The sequence below is a fragment of the Myotis davidii genome, unplaced genomic scaffold (genome assembly GCF_000327345.1).
Source record: "Myotis davidii unplaced genomic scaffold, ASM32734v1 scaffold18, whole genome shotgun sequence".
NCBI classification, from domain to species: domain Eukaryota; kingdom Metazoa; phylum Chordata; class Mammalia; order Chiroptera; family Vespertilionidae; genus Myotis; species Myotis davidii.
The window spans coordinates 1,348,719-1,371,119 of NW_006292696.1; the positions used below are offsets into that span (position 1 = coordinate 1,348,719).

At 54.8% G+C, this 22,401-nt stretch overlaps 1 protein-coding gene across 1 annotated transcript in view; it reads right to left on the reverse strand.

Annotated features, from left to right (window-relative positions):
- Positions 1-10,306: 10,306 nt before the first annotated feature.
- Positions 10,307-22,401, reverse strand: part of PDGFRB (platelet derived growth factor receptor beta) — a 37,380-nt gene continuing 25,285 nt past the window's right edge. Inside the window, exons 12-23 of the mRNA XM_006766239.2 lie at positions 21,927-22,059; positions 21,319-21,423; positions 20,847-20,957; positions 19,247-19,406; positions 18,251-18,408; positions 17,599-17,717; positions 16,994-17,116; positions 16,064-16,175; positions 15,554-15,653; positions 14,874-14,979; positions 13,795-14,027; positions 10,307-12,237 (exon numbers count right to left, since the gene is read on the reverse strand). Coding sequence (XP_006766302.1) covers positions 12,054-12,237; positions 13,795-14,027; positions 14,874-14,979; positions 15,554-15,653; positions 16,064-16,175; positions 16,994-17,116; positions 17,599-17,717; positions 18,251-18,408; positions 19,247-19,406; positions 20,847-20,957; positions 21,319-21,423; positions 21,927-22,059 — 1,644 coding nt within the window. The 3' untranslated portion in view covers positions 10,307-12,053. The remainder of the gene's footprint in view (positions 12,238-13,794; positions 14,028-14,873; positions 14,980-15,553; positions 15,654-16,063; positions 16,176-16,993; positions 17,117-17,598; positions 17,718-18,250; positions 18,409-19,246; positions 19,407-20,846; positions 20,958-21,318; positions 21,424-21,926; positions 22,060-22,401) is intronic.

A 22,401-nucleotide genomic window follows, 5' to 3' on the forward strand; every position in this document is an offset into this window, starting at 1 on the left:
AACACATCTTAGAAATCTTTTCATGTCAGTACATAGAGATATACCTTGTTTTTTAAATTGCTGCACTGTATTCATGGTATGAACATATCATAATTTTTTTCACCATTCCTCTACTGAATGGATGCCTTTGTTATTTTAGATTTCCTCCCCTTGTAAACAATATTGCAGTGAACATCCTTACACATGAATCTGTGTACATGTGCCATCATTTGAGCAGGATCCAACCCTAGAAGGGGGGTTCTTGGGTCAAAGGGTCAGTACATTAAAATGCGGAACATGGTTAAATTGCCCTCCAAAAAGGAGACCATATGAATGTAGACAGTGTGTGGGAAACCTAGCTTCACTATATTCTTGCTGATATTAGATATTATTGACCTTTACAGTATTTCCCAAACTGATAGAAAAAATTTTATTTCATTGAGCTTTGAATATGCATTTCCCAAATTAGTGGTGAAATGAACTTTTTTTTTTTCATGTATGTATTGGCTATTTGGATTTCTTCTACAGATATCCTTTGTCCATTTTTCTATTTGTTTCTTGCCTTTTATTGATTTGTTGGGATCTTTTCTATTCTGCATCATGTCTATTAACCCTATTATCGTATGTGTTGGAAATATTTTCTATCAGTCTATGACCTTTCTTTTACCTTTCTTTTTCGGTGTCTTTATTTACACAGAGGATTTTACTTTGCATGTAGTCCAATCTGTTGTCTTTTCATTTCTGGCTTCTGAATTTCATAACTGGCTTAGGAGGAAGGAGCCCTTTATTGTTTATCCAGCATTTTCATTTTGATTTTTTCATATGGGCCTGGGACTCAGTGAAGTACATATTGTCTCCACTGTAAAGATAAGAAAAGGGAAGACCAGAGAGGGTGACATCTCGTGTCACACAGCTACTTCGGGGAAGACTCAGAGCTGGAATTGGGAATCTTGGGGTCTCATATCCAAGTCACTACTTCCGGCTGCCTGGGTCATGGGGCAATACCATTCCCCACAGCCCCACAGCATTCCTGGCAGGTCACCTGCGTGTCTTCTGTCGTTGGAGAGCTGGGGCCCTTGCTTCCCTGCGGGAGACAGATCTGCTTCCCTGGGGCACCTGCCTGCTGCACATTGGATTCCCAGGCAACTCTGTTCCCTGTCCCTCCACAGGCCACAGCGATGTGAGATACCCTGTGGGGCACCACCTCTCCAGGTTGAGCACTCTGATCTCTTCGGTCCTCCTGGAACGTGGTCTCCCAAACACATCTGGTCATCATCACTCTCATCAGATCTTCAGCAATGTGCAGGCTCATCAATGTGACATTCATTATTTCAAGTCCAACCCATTTGGAGGGAGCTCCTTTGTGTGGTGACAGGGGTACATTTGAATGCCACAGGGGGACAGAGGTGGACAGTCTGCCAGGGCTTCAGAGCAGTGGCTTTAGAGCTGGGCCTTGGCTGAGACCTCTAGTAAAAAAGAAATCCAGCAGAGAGACTGGAGTGGGAGCAAGAGAAGGTGAAGAGTCAGGGCTCCCTGTGGCCAGCCAGAGGAATAGAACAGCAGTGGAGGTGAGAAGGGGGTGAGCTCCAAGGGCTTCCACCTGGCTGGGAGCTCAGGCTGCATCCTGTAGGCTGTGGTTCTTAATAGGAGCTTCTAGAGGGGGGACCTCCAAGTATAGTCCAGAGATTCCAGCCTCAGAATCACAGGGGAAACTGCTAAAATGCAGATTCCAGGCTGGCTGAATTAGGGCTGGAAGGTGGCAACCTGCACAGGCAGCAGGCTCTAGGGGACTTCGATGCTCATTTCTCCACTGAGGCCACTGCCCTTAAAAGCTCACCAATGGCCCCAAGGAAACCTGCTCATCTCTAACATGTAGGTGAGGTTAGTGTCTGATCTCAGGACAGGATGCTTGGCTTTCATGGGATTCTCACAAAGTCCCTGACCTAGGTTGGCAGAGCTCCCTCTCAGGCGGAGGGTGCTGAGGTGAAGAAGGGATGTGGTTGGAAGGGGAGGGTGGGGCCACAGTGGCCCTGAGGGGTGGCCCAGGCCACCTCAGCAGAACCCACCTTTGTCCCCAAGATTAGAGGAAGCTGCTCGCCCTGTTATGCCTGTCTACCCTAGAGCTCCTCAGACTCCCTACCTCCAGGAGGCCTCCCTGCCTCTGGCAGATGACAGGTGTCCTTCCTGTGCACCCCAGGCCTCCTAGCCTCACCCCTATTCCAGTACGTTTCTCACTCGGCAGGCCTCAAAGGTCGATCATAGTCTCACTGTGTGTCACACAGTGTGCCAAACACTCCTTGGAGATTTCTCATTGAATCCTCAACCCTGGAGGTATGTGTGGTTATTATTCCAAGGCTCAGAGATGTTAAGTCACTTCCTCGAGATCACACAGGTGGGGAGGGTGTTTCTGCCTCCTGAGCACGTGGTGTACCTGATCGTTCTGATCCACTGATGTTAGCTATCTGAAGGATGAATGAGAGAATGAGTGAATGAATGAATGAATGAACAAATGAATGCTGTGTTGCAAAGCTCTCTGAGCAGGAAGATACTCGGTCCTCCTGGGCATATGGCATTCGGAGGCTGAATATTGCCTCAGTGTTGTTTCTGAGCCAGGCACCACGCTGGACTCTCTGCATATTTACCTCCTCTACTTCTGTTCACCATGAAGCTGGTTCTATTAATTATCCCATTTTGCAGGCGAGGAAACCAAGGCTCAGAGAGCTTAGGCCACTTGCCCCCAAATCCCAGAGCTGGCAGATGATAGAACTGGCCTGTGTTAACGACCACCACGCTGTCCAGGGTGACCCGGGTCTTCCCCAGCAGCAAGCATGACAACCACCAGGCGACATGGGTGGCCGTGCCCTGGGGCCAGTGACTCCTGCCGGAGGAAGCCACAGCGATGCCGTTGGGATAGTGATGAGCAGGGACCCCAGATTGACATCACTCTTCCCTGTGGCAGAGGAACTCCGAGAGGGTTTGCATGTCAGCCCAAGGATTAGGAAATCCCGAGGCGACTGCGTGGGCCATGTCACGCTGCTGCCCAGGCTGAGGCCCGCCCTCACCTCCCTGCCTGGCTCCTGATAACTCCAGACCCCATGGCAGGGCCAGCTTAGGCCCACCCTTCTGATCCTTTAACCTTAGCCCCCGCCCCTGCCCTGGGGACAGCCCACGCCTGGCAGATGGGAACTCGGTCAGTGCTGGACACCTGAATAAATGGGCAAATGGATGAACATGTAGAAGGAATTCTTTGCTCTCAGAAAACATTGGGCGAATGCTCTGTGGGTTGAGCCCTGTTTGGGGCCCAGGAAGGAGAAGGCTCAGGGCTCTTCCCTGCTGGCAGGCCCTCCCCGTCCTGCTGGGAGGTAAGACAGGCATCGCGGTGGTGGGACTAGATTGCAGGTGATAACCCTGACATGGATTGATATTGACATGATTTATCATCAAAATGGGGACCTTTGAGGCCAAAAGGGATGCTATTAATAATTGCACTAACTCCGGGGCCTAAAGAGGGACCATTCTGAGCCACCCTGTCCATTGGGCACTCTCTGTGCACCAGTCTCTGGACTAAGCTCTTTGCACAGATCCTCTCGCTTGGTTCTCACCTTAGGGGACACTATAATTATCCCCTGCTCCTGGTGATGAAAGACAGGCTCAGAGCCACACAACTGATAAGTGAAAGAGCTGGACTTGATTCCAGGATCTCTGTCCCAGAGCCCATGTGTTTAACCACTTGCCTTTGGCAATAGCTGGGGCTCTCAAAGGTCAAGGTAGAGAGGGATGGCCTAGGCTTTGGAGCCAGACAGACCAGAAATTGCATTCCCCACTACCTGTGTGACCCCAGCCAGGTCCCTGGCCTCTCTGTTTCTTCATCTGTTATTGACTCAGTTCCAGTGAGACAATAATGCAGGTGACGCGCAGCCAACAAACATTGATTGAGCATGTACTTTGTGCTTGGCCCTAGAAACACAGTGGTGAACATGGCAGGCATGGCCCTCCCCTCTGGAGCTCACAGCCTGATACCAGAGCCAGGAGAGGAACCAGGACAGGGGGAGATGCAGGACATCCTGGGAGCACGGAAGAGGGGAGACGAGGAAGAGCCTGCCTAAGCTGAGACTGGAGAATGAGGAGCTGAGGGGAGGTACAGGGAGGAGTGGGGGATATTCCAGGAAGGAGAGACGCATGGTGAAGCCTGGAGGTGAGAGAGTGCATAGGACATCTAGGGACTCAGGGTGTCAAACAAACAAAAGGGCCATCAAAGGCACGAATACTGGACTGGGCAGAGAAATCAGTTCCAGCTGAGAGATCAGGAAGGCTTCTTGGAGGAGGTGGCTTTGTGCTGGCCTGGAAGTTAGAGCAAGAGTTTGCCCTTTAGCCATAGGGAGCTAGGCATTCTAAGTAATAAGGACAGCACCAACGGAAGTGCAGAGGTCGGGCTTCTGCACAGCCAAAGAAACAATCAACAAAATGAAAAGGCAACCTACAGAATGGGAGAAAATATAGGCAAATCATATATCTGACAAGGGGTTAATATCCAAAATATAAGGAACTTATACAATTTGATAGCAAAAACGTATCAGATTAAACATGGACAGAGGAACTGAATAGACATTTTTCCAAAGAAGATATGCAAATGGCCAACAGGTACATGAAGAGATGCACAGTATCGGGGAGATGCAAATCCAAACCCGCAATGAGACAGCGCCTTACACCTGTCAGGACGGCTGCATCAGCCAGACAGGATTGGCGAGATGTGGAGAGAAGCGGACCCTCGTGCTCCGTTGGAGGGTTGGCAAGCTTGCGGCCCACTCAGGGGTAGGCAGGCCTTGGCCGGCAATGAGAGAGGCAGCAGGAGAGGTGTGAGTCAGGTCAGGGAAGCTTTGAAGCCCACACGAGGGAGTCTGGACTTTGTTGGGCCATGGCAAGCCACTGAAAGTGTTTGAGCGGAAGAGGGCCAAGATCATAGATTGCTCCAGGAAGGTCAGCAACGAAGAAGAGAAACGCTCATGTGTGGGAGCTTCCATCTTGTCCCTGCAGAAAGGGAACAAGCCCTCTGAGAACTCTGTGATTTTACAGAAGCTGTTACTTCCCTACGTTTGTATCTTTTTAGTTCCTTGCCGTGATTACCCTGAAACCCCAAACCAGAGACTATGGGACTACCTCCAAGCCGCTAGGAGGAAAGGATCCCAAAGGGAACCATTTGGCAGGGCAGGCGAAGGGGGCCCAGAGAGCAGGGCAGGGGCCGAGCCGGCGGGAGGGGTCACAGGGAGACGCCTGGCATCTGTGATGTCCCTGAGTCTCTGCTGGATCCTGAGAAGAGACAGTCCCTGGCCTAGGCCGGCCCCCTCATCAGGTCCCTGAGCTGCAGTGGCAGATTGGTTCTAAGCTGTGGGAACGTGTCACAGCTCAGAGAACCCCAGAGCCCTGCTTCCAGAAGGGACCCCCCCCACACACACACAGGAATTCAGGAGTCGCACCCTGAGCAGGCAGCCGACAACCTGACCCCAGGGCCCCTCCTGCTCCCCGCGAAGATTCCCTAAGGGAGGCAGTTGCCAGGACACCAGACTGTGTGTGACCGAGGGCCAGCACTCCATGGCTCTGAGCCGCAGCCTCCTCACCTCAGAGGGGAACTGATCTCCCCTTGGCTGGTCTCCTAGGTTGATTGTGTCACCTGGGGCCATCCATGGAAACGCACTCTCTAAAGTTTGAAACAGCGAGGGTCCAGGGTAGAGAGGGGACTTTGGGGCTCCCAGTGGGCGCGATGCCCTCTCTGGGCGTGGGGCTGGGAGCCCACCTTCCAGAGTTGAATCTCGGGAAAGCCCCCGCCTCTGAAGCCTGGGAAGCCCGCTGTTTCCGCCAGGCGCCCTTCCGTCTTCTCTCCCACTTGTTTGCGGGGTTTTCTGTTTTTTTGGGGTGTGTTTTTTTAGCAGGCAGAAGAGGCTCCAGACTTCCAGAAGGCCACAGAACCTCTCTAGAATTCAATAATGCCATTTTCAGCATTTCTGTGTTTGATTTTCTTAGCCTCCCAGAAACTCTTATGAATTTGTGTGTGTGTTTTTTTTTAAAAAAGGAACTTTTAGGCTCCAGGACCATTTTCAATGTCTATTCCCTCTACTCAGCAACTCTGTGTCTGGGTATTTGTCCCACGGAAAAAAGATGTGCAATTATAAATATACTTCATAAACAGTGGCCATTCCAGCATAAGCTATAACTTTGGAACACTAAACGTGCATCAGTGGGGGTTGGTGAAATATTTTATGGCACAGGCACATTTTTAAATTACATGCAGCTTTCAGAATGAATGAATGAATGAATGAATGAATATCTGTATGTACCACTGACCTGGGAGTGTGTTCCTGATGTATTAAGTGGAAATCAAAAAGCAGCAAAACGGTAGTGCTGATTGTGTTTTAAATTGTAATTATGTCTCTGTATACCTAACTACAGATACAAAATGCAAATATTAGTATGGGCATAAGGGATGGGGGCCTGGGAGAATATCACTAAATGATTAACAGTGAATCTCCATAGGTAAAGTCCTACACACAGAGCTGCAGAATAAGGAAGGCAAGCGCTAGAAATGTTACTGGAGCCTAAAATAGAAAATAAAGACTTTCTCTTTCTCTAGTATGTATTCGGTAGTGGATATTTTAAGTGCAGGCAGATGTTGCACGTTTCATAAAGACAGCTTTTAATTATTTTGATGCTGAATAAGAAACTAAAATAAAAGAGGACGTTTAGAGACAGTGCCCTAATTCAAAGAAGGGACATGAATGGGAGGTTGTAAGGCACCTTATCCACTGAAGGTCAGGGCCTGGGAGCAGCAGTTTCTTTCCCTCTTTTTCCAGGAACAAGGGCCCTGGCTGTGAATAGGGTGGCGGAAGAACAGTGTAGTCCAGGTGGCTCATCTGTCTGGGAGGAAAATGCCAGCTCACCCGTTCCCTTGGGCCTGCCTGAGTGGCGAGGTGGGGAGGCAGGAGCCAGCCGGGGCTGACCTATGGTTACCCCTACACCTTCCCCCACCCAGGCTCCCATCCCACCCAGGACCTGCACAGAGGGCTGTGAGGTCCAAGCCCATCAGTGAACACTTTTTTATTCTTTTCATCTAGCCCTCAGATTCACTTAGCTTCTTCCTCTTATCAGCACGTTTCTACCTCTCTCTTGGGGACACAGCACCAGGGAGGCCTGGAGTCAGGAGATGGGTTGGGACCCAGGCTTCCCCACTCCCCGGCCCTCTAACCTTGGCTGGGTGCTTTCCCTCCCTGAGCAATGACATGGGACTTGGCCGGGACCAGGCCCCTATCCCATTCCTGTCATATTGACCAGATGACCTTGGAAAGACACTTCACAACCTCCCTCAACTGTTTTCTCCTTTGTAATCTATAATAAAAGCATAATATGCAAATCAACCAAATGTCCAAACAGCAGAACCACTGTCCGGACTATCTTCCAGAGGAAGCCGGGACTGCGAGGGCCGAGGCAGCTGTCGCAGCTGTGAGGGCCTACTCTTGCACTAATTTCGTGCATCAGGCCTCTAGCCTATATCTATATAAAAGGCTAATATGCTAAGTGTCCCTCTGACCATCCACTGACCACCAGGGGGCAGATGCTCAACGCAGGAGCTGCCGTGATATGCACTGGCCATTTACAAAGAAACGGCACCACGGACCTGGTGCCCACAAAGCAACACTCAGCTTCCCCCAAGTGGGACATAGGCCCCGCCACCACCCTGGAGCGACACCCTACCAAATCGCAGCCAACGCTGCCGAGACCCCATGGCACAAAATGCGGCCCACAGCTCAGCCCACCCCGGAAACGGTGGCTGTGGGCAGGCACTGGGTAATGACATCACGTAGCAACTCCGGGCTTCCTCTCCCTAGTGCCTAGCCTCCTTGCAGTTTCTTTAGCCCAGGAATATGACTTGTTTTATAACCAGGTGCAAACATTTTATACTTTAACCAAATGTCTGTGAAGCATTTTCCCATGCCTCATCTCATTTGATCCTCACAGAAGTCCTGGAGCAGGTAGATAGGAGACTCTGTAGAATCCTATTTTCTTTTCATTAGCCAGAAAATGGAGATTTAGAAAGTTTAGAAACTTGACCCGACTGAAAAGAAGTAAGAAATGGTGGAACTTGAAAATGACTTCAGGTTTTCTCACTGCACAGAATATAGTCAAACACTGCTGCAGTTCAGTATTTTACCCTTTTCATTAGCTGGAAAATGGAGATTTAGAAAGCTTAGAAACTTGACCTGACTGAAAAGAAGCAAGAAATGGTGGGCCTTGAAAAATGACTTCAGGTTTTTCACTGTGCAGAATATAGTCAAACACTGCTGCAGTTAAATATTTTACCCTTTGTTCTCCCTGCATGACCTACAATAATAATGTGCTTTGTGTTGATATTTACTGCTGTGTTGCTAACAATGACCTGAAAGAGAATTCATTTCCAGCTCCACTGGGCTGGAAAAAGTTTAGCTAAGTCAGAAAGCAGGTCTAATTAAGCAAGTTTGTTCTGTATCTATAAAAGGCCAAGTTTGTGCGATACATATAAAGTTCTCGCTGGCGCCAATCGCACATTTGTGTTTCCATCTGTCATGGTCGATCGTGAATTTGGTTGACGCTTCTATTACAGAGAAAGGGCGAATAGCGATATTAAAATATTTCTTCTAATTAATTTCCTTTCAATGTGCACGGATCCATGCACTGGGTCACCAGTATGAGAATAATAGTGGTGCCTGGCTCATAAGGTTCTTGTTTGGGTCAAATGAGAAAACGTGTGTGAAGCTGCACAGCCCTGGCACCTAGTAACGGCTCAGCAGTGCTCAGCTGCGTTTTATCATCCCTGATGTCTGCACAGCAGCATTAGCTCCACTTACTGCTGGGGCAGTGGAGGCCTGCGTGGTGATCCGCCAGGTCCAGTATGGAGCAGCCTGAGGCGGCAGGAGCAAGCCTCCTGCCCTCCAGACGTAGGCTTTTCCGTGAGGGAGGAGAATCCCCGTCTGGAATGTGCTTGTTTATTCTCTTCACAGGGTCACAGGGTGGATACAGGATTGGCTTATTCATCGGCTACCACAGCCAGCAGAGAAGGGTCACGGGCTCTGTTGTTTTCTGAAGTCAGGACCCCGGGAGGGTGGGCTTGGCCTGGCTGGGCCCTGCCTCTGGCGGGGTTTCCCCTGGCCTGGCTCAGCTGCTCCTGAGTTGGCGGCTGGGCTGGGACGTGAGTCAGAGCTGCCCCATCTCCCTTCCACTCCCCAGAGCAGCCACAGCCCCAGACTCCTGGAGGCAGTCGAGGGAGAGGCTCCAAAACAAGGTGCCCTCCCCCAGCAAGATGCCCCTCCCCAGCTCAGAGAGAGCAAGGGATGGCCAAGGTCACACCGTGAGCTGTGACAAACCTGGTTCCACCTCAGATGACCTCTCCCAAAGGGCCCAGGTGGGAGGCCCAGGAAGGTCCAACCTGGGCCCAGGACCCCTGCAGTTGGCCCCCTGCCCCTGGTAGCTCTATGGCCTCTGGCCCCTGCTCCTGCCAGGGTCTCCCAGCTGGGTCGGGCAGTGGAGCCAATGGGAGGAACCGAGCTGACCAACAGGTACCAGGATGCCTGGCTCACGGCAGCCCCACACCCCTGAACTCCTGCAGTCGTGAGGGGCGGGGGGCCTACCAGGTGTGCACCCCTCTGCCTAGCCTGGCGAGCCTGCCCTCAGAGCCACAGCCAGCCCCTCCCTCCCTGGCCTTGCCCTGGCTGCACGCCCCAACGTCCTTCTTCATTCCTCTTCCTTTCCCCTTCACCCTGTCTCCTCACTCCTTCCCGCTCTGTCCCCTTGGGTGCTCCGTCTGCCCTCCTCCTACCTGGGACCCCATTGCTCATGGGGCCTGGATCCTGGGCTGTAGTGGACACCGCGCCTCTCAGGAGTCACTGCGGACGCAACCTGGCCCCAGGCAGAGTGGATGGGGAGGGCGGGGCGGGGGAAGCTTAATAGCCAAAGCCAAAGCACATGGTGGCGTGGGGTGGGTGGGGTGGGACGGCAGGAGGGCCTCAGGCTTCTGAGCCTGTGAACAGTCCTGCCCACCCCGGGGCCAGGCACCTGCAGAGCCAGGGGAGCCCTCCCATTTCCCAGTTTGGAAAACTGAAGCCCAGTGTCCAGGTCACCCAGCTACTAGCAAGGGGTGGGGTCAGGTGGGGTGGGGTGTGAAAATGCCCATCTTCCATGGAAACAGACTCAGTGCTGAAGGGACCTGCGTGGGGTCCCTGTGGCTGGGGTGAGGCCTGTTGGCCCCCTTCCACTCCTGCCACCAACCAGACACAGGTTCCCAAAGCCGCCAGAGATCACCAAGTCTGTGAGAAGCACCAGTTTAATATTAAAATCTTTCCCTTACAAAAAAGTACACGGATAGGAAATTTTGCTGGCATATAAAATAGCACTTCTGTGGTATAAATGTGAGTTAATGTGAGTCCTAAAAATACTTGTAAACCTAGGTGATTACATCTTTGGTACCGTAGTGAGGTCCCAGTCCCTCTCCTCAGGGGCCTGGGGCAGGGAGGTGCCAACAGCACAGGGGGTGGTGCCACCCCCGTCACCTCCTGCCGTCTTGGCCACAGCCTTCACTCCTTGAGCACTTCAATGCCCACTGGGCTGGGTGGCTGGCAGAGACAGTGAGGTGAGTGGGCCTGGGCAGTGACAAGCCAGACCTCAGGGATGGGGCAGCTGGCAGGCGAGAAGGCACCCCTCAGAGTACCCACCTCTTGTACCCCTTCCCCAGGTTCCCTTCCAAGTCTTCTTGTTGTTTCCAGAGCCCCCGGAGGCCCTAACTGTGCATTGCCTTCGGCACAGACCTGGACAGCAGGTGCTGGAGCGGGAGGCGCACCGGGCGCTCTGATTGGCCCTCTCCGCCTCCGTGGCCCCGGGCAGCTCCAGAGGTCATTGTGGGTGCTGAAAGGGCTCCCGTGGTCTTCCCGTGTCCCTGCTGTCCCTCGAGTCCAGGCCTGGGCAGCTGCCCTTCTGGGACTTGCCGGGGCCTGGGGAAGGGGCACGTTGCTGAATGCCTGGAGTGTGGTATGTGGACTGGAATCTCAGATCCCAGCTGACCCCCAGGATAGAGGTTTGGGATGTTCGGCTCTGCTTTATCCGGGCAAGTGTGCACCCTAGGAATATTTCAGAATGTTCGTGCTGGCAGGCACCAGAAGTCAATGAGTCCAACCTGCTCATTTCAACTGGGAAAGCGGGCCCAGAGAGGGCCAGGGATTCCTCCACGGCCTCTTGGTGGGTCCAGTGCGCATACGGTCCACAAACTGGTCCTCACGTGTGGATACGTCACACAGGCACGTCACACACTCATCACAGATGTGGGTCCGTCCGGCCCTGGAGACTGGTGGTGGAGTAAGACTGGCAGTGATGAGGACGCAAGAGCCAGGCAGACATGGACAGGGCACTCTGTATGTGGAGGTGGCTCCGTGTGCCTGGGGCAGGGTCTATAGGCCCGAATGTCCAGGCTTTGGCTCAGCCCCTTGCTCTCATTAAGCACAGACGGCCCCAGACCAGCTTGGGCCTGGGAGAGTGAAGACTGGCGTTGAGGGAGGAGGCAACACTGTCCAAGGCCAGGTCCCAGCTATGCCAGGAGCCAGGGACACCAGGTCCCCTCTCCAGCTTTGGGGCAGATAAAGTACAAGGAGAGAGCTGAGCTCCTTGTGGGGTGGCTGGCAGAACAGAGAACAGTTCCTCTACCACCTCATGAACCTTGAGAATCTCCCAGGGTTCCAGCTTTCCCCCCCGCCCCCGTCAGCCACGGGGAGAACCCCAGATTGTGGGTCACCAAGTCCGACTTCCCCATCTTACAGATGGGCCAACTGAGTCCTTTGGGAGAACTCTGGCTCAGAGTCACATGGCCTCCCCAGAACAGAGGGCCGGTCATGGCCGCTGCAGGGCTCCTGCCTCCTAAGCCAGCCCCAGGGGTTGGGGTACAACATGTCAGGAGCGAAAGCTGAGAGGACAGCAATGGGAGGCCCGGCGGGCCAGGCCAGCAGGCGCAGGGTGCTGGGAGGTAGAGGGGGAGCTTCGGGCAGGGCAGGGAGAGGGCCAGCCCCCTACAGGAAGCTGTCCTCTGCCTCAGCCTGGTGCCCGGGGCAGCTTGAATCCGGCAGCCACTCCGGCTCTGCTTCTGGCTGCGCCTGGGACTCAGGCTGGGGCTCTGGTTCTGGTTCCTCTTGGGGCTCCAGGGGGCTGTCACAGGAGATGGTCGAGGAGGTGTTGACTTCATTCAGGGTGGAGCTAGAGGGAGAAGGCCAGTGAGCGAGAGGCTGAAGGAAACCACAATAAAACAACAATGGCGTTCAAGAGCTTTCCGTGTCCGGCCTGGCACTGTGCGCGTTAAGCCCTTTGGCTCATTAATCCTTGTAATGACTATGCAGGGCAGGCACCCTGAGGAAAGTGGCGCTCAGAGAGGTTCAGTCATTGTCCGGCACCACACAGCGCTTCATAGCCGATCGGCTCCTCCAAAGCCTACTCCTCACTCATCACTGTTGCCATCTCCTGCACCCCTGAAGGTGTATACTGCCTCATTTAACCCTCACAGCAACCTCCAAACTGAAGGGCTTATGGTTTTCATTTTACAGATGAGGAAACTGAAGTTCAGAGACGGCAAGCAACTTGCCCGAGGGCACACATGGGGGGGCATTCACACCCCAAGCTGTTTGAACCCTGAGCTTAAGTCCTCTGCACACTGTCTACTGGAGCCTTGGACTGTTGGCTGCTTCCACAGGCCGGGGGCCTTCTAAGTCCTGTGTGCTCCTCGTGCTTGGAGAGAGCAGGCGCCTGCAGGTCTCCAAGCAGAGTTGGGACCCAGGTGGGGCTCCTGCCACTTCACCGTGGGCTGGATCTGGCCTCATGGGGAACCCTTCTCTCCAGCCAAAGGGGGACACTGTCTGAACAGCAAGTCCAGGCAATCGCTGGGACTTCCTCCAAAGCCCTCCCCATTCTCTAACTTCACCACATCCCAAGGCAAGGAAAGCACGAACCTGCTTCCCAGTGTGAATTCTGGCGTGAACTGTAGGCACCTCTGCCTCCTACAACCACGCCAGCTCCCCAGAGCCCCCAGGGCGTGGTTCTAACACAGACCTCAGGCCTGGGGCTGGCAATGCCCCATGGGAACACATGGGAGCTGGGGTGCTAATTAGGTTGCTTCCTCTCCTCCTTATGGCTAGGACAGGGCCTAAAGGGGAGAGAGCAGATGGCCTATTTGTTGTTTAAATATAGAGAGAGAGCCTGACTGGTGTGGCTTCGTGGTTGAGCATTGACCTATGAACCAGGAGGTCACAGTCGGATTTCTGGTCAGGGCACGTGCTCAGATTGCAAGTTCTCTCTCTCTCTCTCTCTCTCTGAAATCAATCAGTCAACTTAAAATAGACTTTTATTGATTTCAGAGAGGAAGGGCGAGAGAGAGAAACATCAATGATGAGAGAATCACTGGTTGGCTGCCTCCTGCATGCCCTCCCTCGGGATCAAGCCTGCAACCCGGGCATGTGCCCTGACCAGAATCACAATGTGACCTCCTGGTTCAAAGGTTGACACTCAACCATTGAGCCACGCTGGCCGGGCCTATGAGGGCTCCTTTAAAGGAAACAACTACTTTGCAGATAAATCCCAGGCCATTCTTTCTCTCACCAACCTGCCCTTTCCACTTGAGGGCATCAGAGGTCCAATGAGTTCAATTCACTGGCAGGAATAAGTGCTCACTCTAGTAACTTACTTCCAAGGCAAGCCTGACGCCATACACACACACACACACACACACACACAAGTATTGCACACCTGGGCCACAGTGATTACCTGGCAAGGCTGGGGGAGCCCTCCAATGGGCCCTCATCAGCAGCCTCGGGTTTGGGGTCGGGCAGGGGGATGATATAGTCATTGTCGCCCTCGTTGGGCTGCACAGCCGTGTAGAGGACTGAGCTGGTGCCCAGCGGGGGCCGGAGGCCATGGAAGCCGGGGAAGCGGGCTTGGGACCGAAGGACTGCTGGGTGGTCGCTCCTCAGAAACTCTTCGTCCACCTGCTGGTACTTCTGCTCCGAGGGGCAGGGGCACCCAAGAGACAGGGAAGGCCAGGTCAGGAAAACCATTAGGGGCCGTCCAACGGTTAGATTCTGACCCAGCCAGTCGTGTCTTGTGGACATTCGGCAACTGGTGCTCAGAGAGGAAGCACAATTGTCCAAAGTCTCACAAGACAAGGTGAGCTTAGGGCCACCCAGGGAGGGGGCTGCCAGGGGACCAGCACCCGAGACGCTAACACATCGCCCACTTCAGACCAGACAGGTGCTGTCTCATCCTGCCTCACCCTCCTGGGTCCCATTTCCCAAACTTCCGAATGGGGACCACCCGACTCCAGCTCACGGGTCCCTGAGTGTAACCAGACCCGGGGTGGGAGCGGGGTTAGGAATGGGCCTAGGGAAGGGGCTGTGTCTGGGCCAAAGGAGACGGGCATCTCCCTGCTCTAGTTCCTGCTGTGGGCAGGGAGGTGTGGCCCAGCTGGCTTCATCTGCCGTGTCTGAGCCCAAGTGGCCAGGCCCTCAGCAGTCAGCTAGCCTCAGGAAGTTCAGGCCTCTGATGGAGACGCAAGATTTGGCCCAGGTGAGACGGCGTGAGGCAGGATGCAGGATGACGGGCGCGCTGGGCTCCCTTCTCTACTTTAAACCCATCAGCTTCCACGTGGGTTTCATTTCAGAACTCTCTGTGCTGCTAAAATAAACTCCTGTCTCCAGCCCATCCCTTATTGGTTCCAGCAGGGAAACTGAGGTCAGGTGAGGGTTCAGGGTGGCCCCCCAAATACCGGCATGTTACAGCAGCCTTGTGCCGGTGTCTGACTTCTGGACCAGAACTCTCCGTCCCTCCCCCACGCTGCCTCAACATACCTTTTTGTAACCCTCGCCCAGCAGCCTCTCCAGAAGCAGCACCAGCTGGGAGAAGGGCGGGCGAATCTCAAACTTCTCTTCCCAGCACTTCTGCATGATCTCGTAGCTGGGGAGAGGCGCAAGGGGTCAGGGTCTCTGACACAGGGCATGGGGAGGGGGAGGAGGGGGGCCGCTGCCACCCTGGAAAGGTGAGCCATGAAGGATTGGGGAAGGGGGGTGGATAGGTGTTGTTTTCCCATAGTCGCACCTGGATATCTCCTTGGGAAGCCCTCCCTCCACCCCCGGCTCAGTGGTTCAGTGGGGCTGGCCATGCCTGGGTGAGTATATGACCCAGGCCTGACCAGTAGGAGTTTGCATCCCCTCAGCTCAGTGGCTGGTTCTGGATGGGCACATGACCCCAGCTGAGCCACAACCATCAGCTCTGGTCTTTTGCTGGAACTGAGGTGAAAGCAGCCAGGATGCAGCCACTGGGCAGTGCCAGCCTGAATAGGAAGCCAGGCAGAGAGAGCGGAGCCCGGGGTAGAAGGAGAGATCGCCGATGACCTCGGCTGCACACCTGGATCCAGCCAGACCTCGGTTTTTCTAGATCTCTGCACCAATCAAGCTACTGTTGGCTTAAACTGGTAAAGTGGGGCATCTATGGTTTGCGCCCAAAACGTTCTCTCAAATGCGCCACTCACATCTCATCGGAGGCGTGGGCAGGCTGGGCCATGCGGTAGCCCCGCTTGATGGCGTTGTAAAACTGCTCGTTCATGGGCAGCTCTGGGTATGGGGTGCCACCTGCCAGGGAGCAAAGACAAGAGAGGAGATACACGGGCTCAGGCGTGTTGAAAAGTGGTGAGAAACCTTCGTGCCAGGGCTGGGTGGCGGGGAAGGTGACCTTGGGATTGAGAACTGTGGCTCCTCCATGGCTCTGGACAGGCTACGACCCTCCCAGAGCCAGGCAGGCTTTCGGATGTCACTGCCCAAACCGCTGGGCACTCAGCTGGGGAGGTAAAGAGGCCCAGAGAGGGCAAGAGCCTTGCCAAGGACACACAGCAGTAAGAAAGCAGCAGAGCTGGGCCCTGAGCCTGAGCCTGAGCCCTGATCGCTTCCCAGAGTCTGATCGCAGCCCTGCCAGGCTGGAGGTGTGAGTGGTCAGGGAGGGTGCCTGGCCAGGTGCTGAGGACCGTGGGGAGAGGGAGGCATACCCAGGGTGAAGATCTCCCAGAGAAGGATCCCAAAGGACCACACGTCGCTCAGGGTGGTGTAGAGGCTGTTGAAGATGCTCTCGGGGGCCATCCACTTCAGTGGCAGGAAGGTCTGCGGGAGGGCGGGTCCGTCTGAGGGCGAGGAGGGGCCGAGCCCCACCCTGCACCCGGGCGGGAGGGGGGAGGGGAGACCTAGCAGTTCCCACCCAGCTCCTCTCCCTCACTGGTCCCTGAGGGCCTATCTGCTGGCACACGGTTCCCATGTCCATCCCAGTGCTGGCCAGAGGGTCAGGCGGCTGAGTTCCTTTCCCGCAGCTGCGGTCATGGTCACCCCAGGGTCTGAGGGTCCTCGCGGAGCAGGCTTCCTCCCTGGCCTGGAAAGCCCCTGACTGAGCTAGCAGGGCAGCATGGGAGCCGGGACATGCCAAGGTCCACCCGGCTCTGATCCTGTTGCCTCCGATCTCGGCGGCCTAGCGTCCCTCCAGCTCTGGGGTTCACTGTCTCAGTGTAGAAAGTGTGGATATGAATGGGACGCAGGTGGTCATATTTTAACCAGATCCTGCCTGCCACCTATCCATCTGTCTCAGCTGACACCTCGGCTTCCTCCTCTGCCTCCAGCCACCGTTGGGACAACACATTTGGCCTGCTCCCCTTCCAAACTCCCCGGGACCCATTACAGCTGGTCCCTTGCCCCCTGTCATGACCAGCAAATCTGAGCCTGCGCTCACCCTGCAAGCTTCAGCATCTCCGCCCGCTCCCACCCCATGCCCAGCTCGTGGCTCCCTTCCTGTCCCTGCACACATGGCTGGGCAGGCAGAGCCGTCACTGCTGGGCAGGTCAGACCATGAGGAGCCCTGACCTGATCCCCTCTGAGCCACAGCCAGGCTGACCAGGAGGGGCAGAGACGCAGGGGGTGGGGAAGGTACTCACGCTGCCTTTGGAGATGTAGTTAGAGTCCCGCATGATGTCACGGGCAAGGCCGAAGTCACAGATTTTGACCAGCTTGCCCTCACAGATGAGCACATTCCTGGCTGCCAGGTCTCGGTGGACACACTGGGGGAGGGGAGGATGGGAGCTAGGCCTTGGGCAATTGTGGGGAAAGACCCTCTGTGTCAAGGGCTTTGGGAAAAATGCATCACGTCCAGATGAGAGGGGCCACGTGGTGTGAGGGACCACACAGGGGAGAGGGACCATGTGGGGTGGGGACCACACAGGTGAGAGGGGCCACGTGGGGTGGAGACCACACAGGTGAGAGGGGCCACGTGGGGTGGGGACCACACAGGGGAGAGGGGCCACGTGGGGTGGGGACCACACAGGAGAGAGGGGCCATGTGGGGTGGGGGACCACACAGGGGAGAGGGGCCACGTGGGGTGGGGACCACACAGGGGAGAGGGGCCACGTGGTGAGGGCATTCACTGTCCTCATCCACCCGACGGGGCAAAGCTACTGTGTAGAGCAGTGTACCTGGAGGACCCTGGGTGGCTGGGTGACCCACTTCCCCAGGACCTCCATCTGCCCACTGGGACCACACGTACATTCTTGGAGGCCAGGAACTCCATGCCATTGGCCACTTGGTAGCTGAAGCCCACAAGATCCGTGTAGCTAAGCACCGGGGACTCGTTGATCAGGGTCGCTCGACAGGTCCTCTCGGGCGCTAGAGGAGAGCAGAAGGTCAGCACGTCTTGATCCCATGGCCCACGGGCCTCTGCTCTTTGGCTCCTGGAGGCTAACTATCCGAGACAGGAGCTACTGATCCTCTACATCTCCCCCAAAGGAAAGCAATTTCCAAATATCTAACCTCTCCTACTTTACCAGAGCCTTCTTGTCCAGAAAAACTGTCAGCATTTTCCCTGGACCACTCGGCCTGGCCTGCCCAGGGGCGCCAGCTCAGCCTGGGGCCTACTCTGAGCTGATCCCTCTTCCCCAAGGCCCAGGAGGCCAGGTACTCCCCGACCGTAGCTTCCCCTGCATGTATATGTCTGGACCCAGAAACTGGGGTTCATATTGGGGCTCCACCAGAGCAGCTTTGGGCAGGTGGCTGCCCTCAGTTTCTGCATCTATGAAATGGGCACAAGGCCAGCTCCCTCCCAGGGCTGTTCTCCAGCGGAACATGTGAAAGGCTTTGAAAAGAATGCGTCATTGTGCAGGTGCGAGGGCCATACAGGGGGGAGGGCCCCTCGCACCCACCAGAGGGGACGTAGTTATCATAAGGAGCCATGTAATTGGAGGACTCGATGTCTGCATATTTGATGTCTCCTTTCATGTCCAGCATGGGCACGTAGTCCACCGACTCGTCCTTGCTCATGTCCATGTAGCCACCGTCACTCTCCCCAGGAGACATGTGGCTGAGGGCGAGAGGAGTGTCACAGAAGGAGAGGTCACAGGCCTTCCCTTCTTGTCCCCCTCCTGCCCCTCTGCTCACCACTGGGGCCTCAAGGCCCCATCACTCAGGTGTTTCTTCTCAACCTCACTCAGTCCTCCTCCTCCAGTCTGTCACGGTCATGTGAGTGACCTCCAGAGCCCTTTTAACCAACCTGTGGGGCCCTGAGTTGGGCCCTGGGCCTGCCATGATGACATAAGACCCAGTGTGTGTCCTCAGAGAGCTCAGGCCAAGCTATGATCTGAATGAAGCCTCTGCCTGCAGCATCAGCTCCCTGAAGAGCTGGGGAACTACAGACACGTGTCTCTATAGGTGGAAAAAAGACTGGAAGAAAATGGATCAAAATGTTGGGGAGGACAGGGATGAGTTTTACTGTCTTTTAATTCTTTTCTAAAGTTACTCTTGTCTCTGCAATAACTACATATTGCTTTTGTAACCAGCAAGAGAACGAAGGTGTTATTTTTGGAAAAGAAGAAGGAAGGGGCTAGGTTGACCTCAGGGCACGGAGAGGCTGGTGTGCAGAGGGTGTGGGAGCTACAGCGAGGCGTAGGGCGTGGAGTCAGGCTTGGGGACCACAGGAGGGACCAAGGGGTCACATCTGCAGTGCTTAGCACAGGGCCTAGCACACTGCAGACAGCCAGTAGGTGGCAGCAGTTCCCACCATTATCATCAGTGTTATTGTCATGCCTTCTGGGGTGGCCAAGCCCTGAGCCCACTCTACCCTCCCCACCCTCAGCTTCCTGTACTGGACAAGGAGGGAGCAAGCAGGTGCTCCTCGGGCCTCCCCACCTCCCTCCAGGTACCTGGGCAGTGGGAGCCCGACCGGCAGAGCATTGCTGTAGAGCTCGGTGCCCGGCTGGTGGCGCTTGTCGGAGCAGTGCTGCAGGAAGGTGTGCTTGTTGCGGTGCAGGTAGTCCACCAGGTCCCCGTAGCGGCAGTACTCGGTGATGATGTAGATGGGCCCTGCGGAGGGACAGGCTCAGGGACAGTCCCCAGGGAGGCCTCGGCTTCCGCCATGAGAGTAATGACAGGCTGCCCGTGGGAGAGGCGGCTTGGTACAAAGGCGAAGAGGCTTTGGCTCCAGGCAAACCTGGGTTCTTTTCCTGCCTCTGTAACCATGAGCAAGGTATGCAGTTTCCCTGAGCCTTCCCTTCCCCATCTGTTAAAGGGGGCCAGCTGTTGTCGATAGGTTTTCAAACTGAAGCTTATTTTGGACCCCAGTTTATAAAGCAAATAGTGGCAATTATTTACTATCAGGTTACTGCTCAAATTTAAATACAGTCCATTTACTTAAAGTCAATCTGTGGGAACTTGAAGATATTAATGGGAACAAAGGTTGTGAAATGGGGTGATCACTGCAGTGTGCAATGTACTTCTGTATTTTTTTTGTTGTGCAATATTGAGGAAAATCCCAAACCTCACAATAAGCAACTGAAATGGCAATAACATTGTTTTTGCAGCCTAACAGCCCAACTTGTAATCACAGTTTCAAATAAACTTAGCCAGGGAGGCTTGATTCCATGACCTGAATGGAGGCAGCTCCCAGTTAGCAGGCTGGTGGTCTCCAGTAGTGGGGACACAACTCACCTCAGTGTCGCATGAGCTATCCTTTATTACAGTTGTTAAAATGTATCAAGAAAAAAAATAAAACAAAAATACAGACACAGACAACAGTATGGTGATTGCCAGAGGGAAAGGGGGGGAAGGGAGAGGTGGATGAGGAAAAAGGGGGGGATGAACGGTGGTGGAAAGAGACTTGACTTTGGTGGTGAGCATACAATGCAGCGTGCAGGTGATGTTTTGTTGAGTTGCACACTTGAAACCTCTATGGTTTTATTAACCAACTAGAGGCCCGGTACATGAAATTCGTGCACAGGTAAGGTCCCTAGGCCTGGCTGGCGATCAGGGCCAATCTGTGGGGTGACAGGCGGAGTGATTGGGGCCCCTGCTCACAACTGCCTTGGCTGGCCTGGCGCCACCTGCTTGCCGGTCCCACACCCCCGCCACCGCTAGTCGGGACCTGTGGGCTGGGGGCAGATCCTGCATTGAGCATCTTCCCCCTGGTGGTCAGTGCATGTCATAGTGACTGGTCATTCCACCGTTTGGTTGATTTGCAAATTAGGGTTTTATATAGATAGATGTCACCCCAATAAATTCAATTATAAAATATATTGAAAAAATTTAAAAATGTCAGAGGATCCCCTAATTTAGGAACCATGGTGATGGCCTGAACAGTCCTCTGGCCTTGGCAGTGCTGTGAGGCTGTGTGTTTCTAAATCCCATATCCATCTGGCCCTGTAAAGTACGGGTGTGTCCTGATGTCCCTGGACTGAGGAGCAGTGGAGAGGGCCAGGCGTTGGCCACTAGCATTTCCCAGAATCCTCTGGGCAATTGGGTCTGTACCTCCTTTGGTGCAGGCTCCCAGCAGATTGACCACGTTCAGGTGGGGCCCGAGGTGACTCATGATCTTCAGCTCTGACATGAGGGCTTGCTTCTCACTGCTGCGGGCTGTGGCTGAGGGAGAGAGGGGGCTCAGGCCTGGCCCTGTCACAGAGGCCCCACGGAGGCCCCACTGGGGCCTATTCTGGCCCAAGTCTGTGCTGTATGACACAGGTGGCCAAGGGTGGCAAGGACCCACATGCGAGGAGAGGGGAAGGGGTGGGGGGAGGGAGCAGGGGAGGGAAGAGGCTGCCAGAGGTGGGAGCGGGGTTTGGAAGCCTCTTTCCTCAGAGTGGAGCTGGCCGCACACAGAGTGACGGTACTCCTCGTGCCCAGCGAATCCGAATCCGAATCTGAATCAGGCCTGGCCTGCTCTGGGAGTGCCTGGTGTGCGGGGAGGGGCAGGAGAGAAGTAGGGGATGCTCCCAGGACTCACATTTCAGCATCTTGACGGCCACTTTCATAGTGGCCTGAGAATGGCTCAGGCCGTGAGCCGTGGCCTCCACCACCTGTCCAAAGGCCCCAGAGCCGAGGGTACGTCCTGGGAAAAGATGATCCCTCAGCCACCAGGAAGCTGCATCCCCGCCCTCAACCACCCTGGACTTAAGGTGTTCCCCCAATGAGGCTCCTAAAACCACAGCATTTTACGGTCCTTCCTGGTGTCTCATCGGAGTCCTGTCTGCTTTCTGGCTCCTCTTAGTCCCTGGAAGCCTTCCTCCCTCCCCAGAGGGGAGCACAGCTCCTCTGCACCCCTCAGCCTCCCAGCTAGACTAAGCACAGGCCTGTCCTCAATTAATACTTCCTTTCTCGTCACAAAGGGTCCCATCTCACACAGTCATGGCATCATAGGACCTCCATGCTGGATGGTCCCTGGGGGATCGTCTTGTCCCCATTGTACAAACGGGGGACTGAGGGCCGAGAGGGCAAGACATCCATCAGCCCTAAGTCTCAAAGGCAGTCACGGCAAAGCTGGGACCAGACCTCAGGTCATCTTCCCACCCGCCCCATGTCCACACAGTGCCTGCGAGGTCTCCTTGAACTGACCAAGCACAAGCTGGTCCCGGGGCAGCTCCCAGGTGGAGTCGTAGGGCAGCTGCATAGGGTCCACGTAGATGTACTCATGGCCATCGGAGCTCACAGATTCAATCACCTTCCATCGGATCTCATAACGGGGCTTCTGCAGGACCAAAACCGAGGATGGGTCATCAGAGGGGGTCTTGAGGCCGCCTAGGTCCAGTCCCTTATGGAACGGATGGGGCAGGAGACCCAGAGGCCCAGAGAGGGGCAAGGACATAGCTGAAGTCACACAGCAAGTTATGGATAGAGCCAAGGACTTCATGGGTTCAGTGGAAACAGATGCCAAGGGGCTAAGAAGTCAGAACCTCCTCCTCAGCTTCTCTCAGGGCCTCAGCTGCTCCTCAGATGGGAATAAAGGAGCACACGGCCCAGAACATGACACCAGGCAGGGGTACTCTGCTGGGTGTGGACAGCCCCTCTCCACGCTGGGTCGGTCACAGCA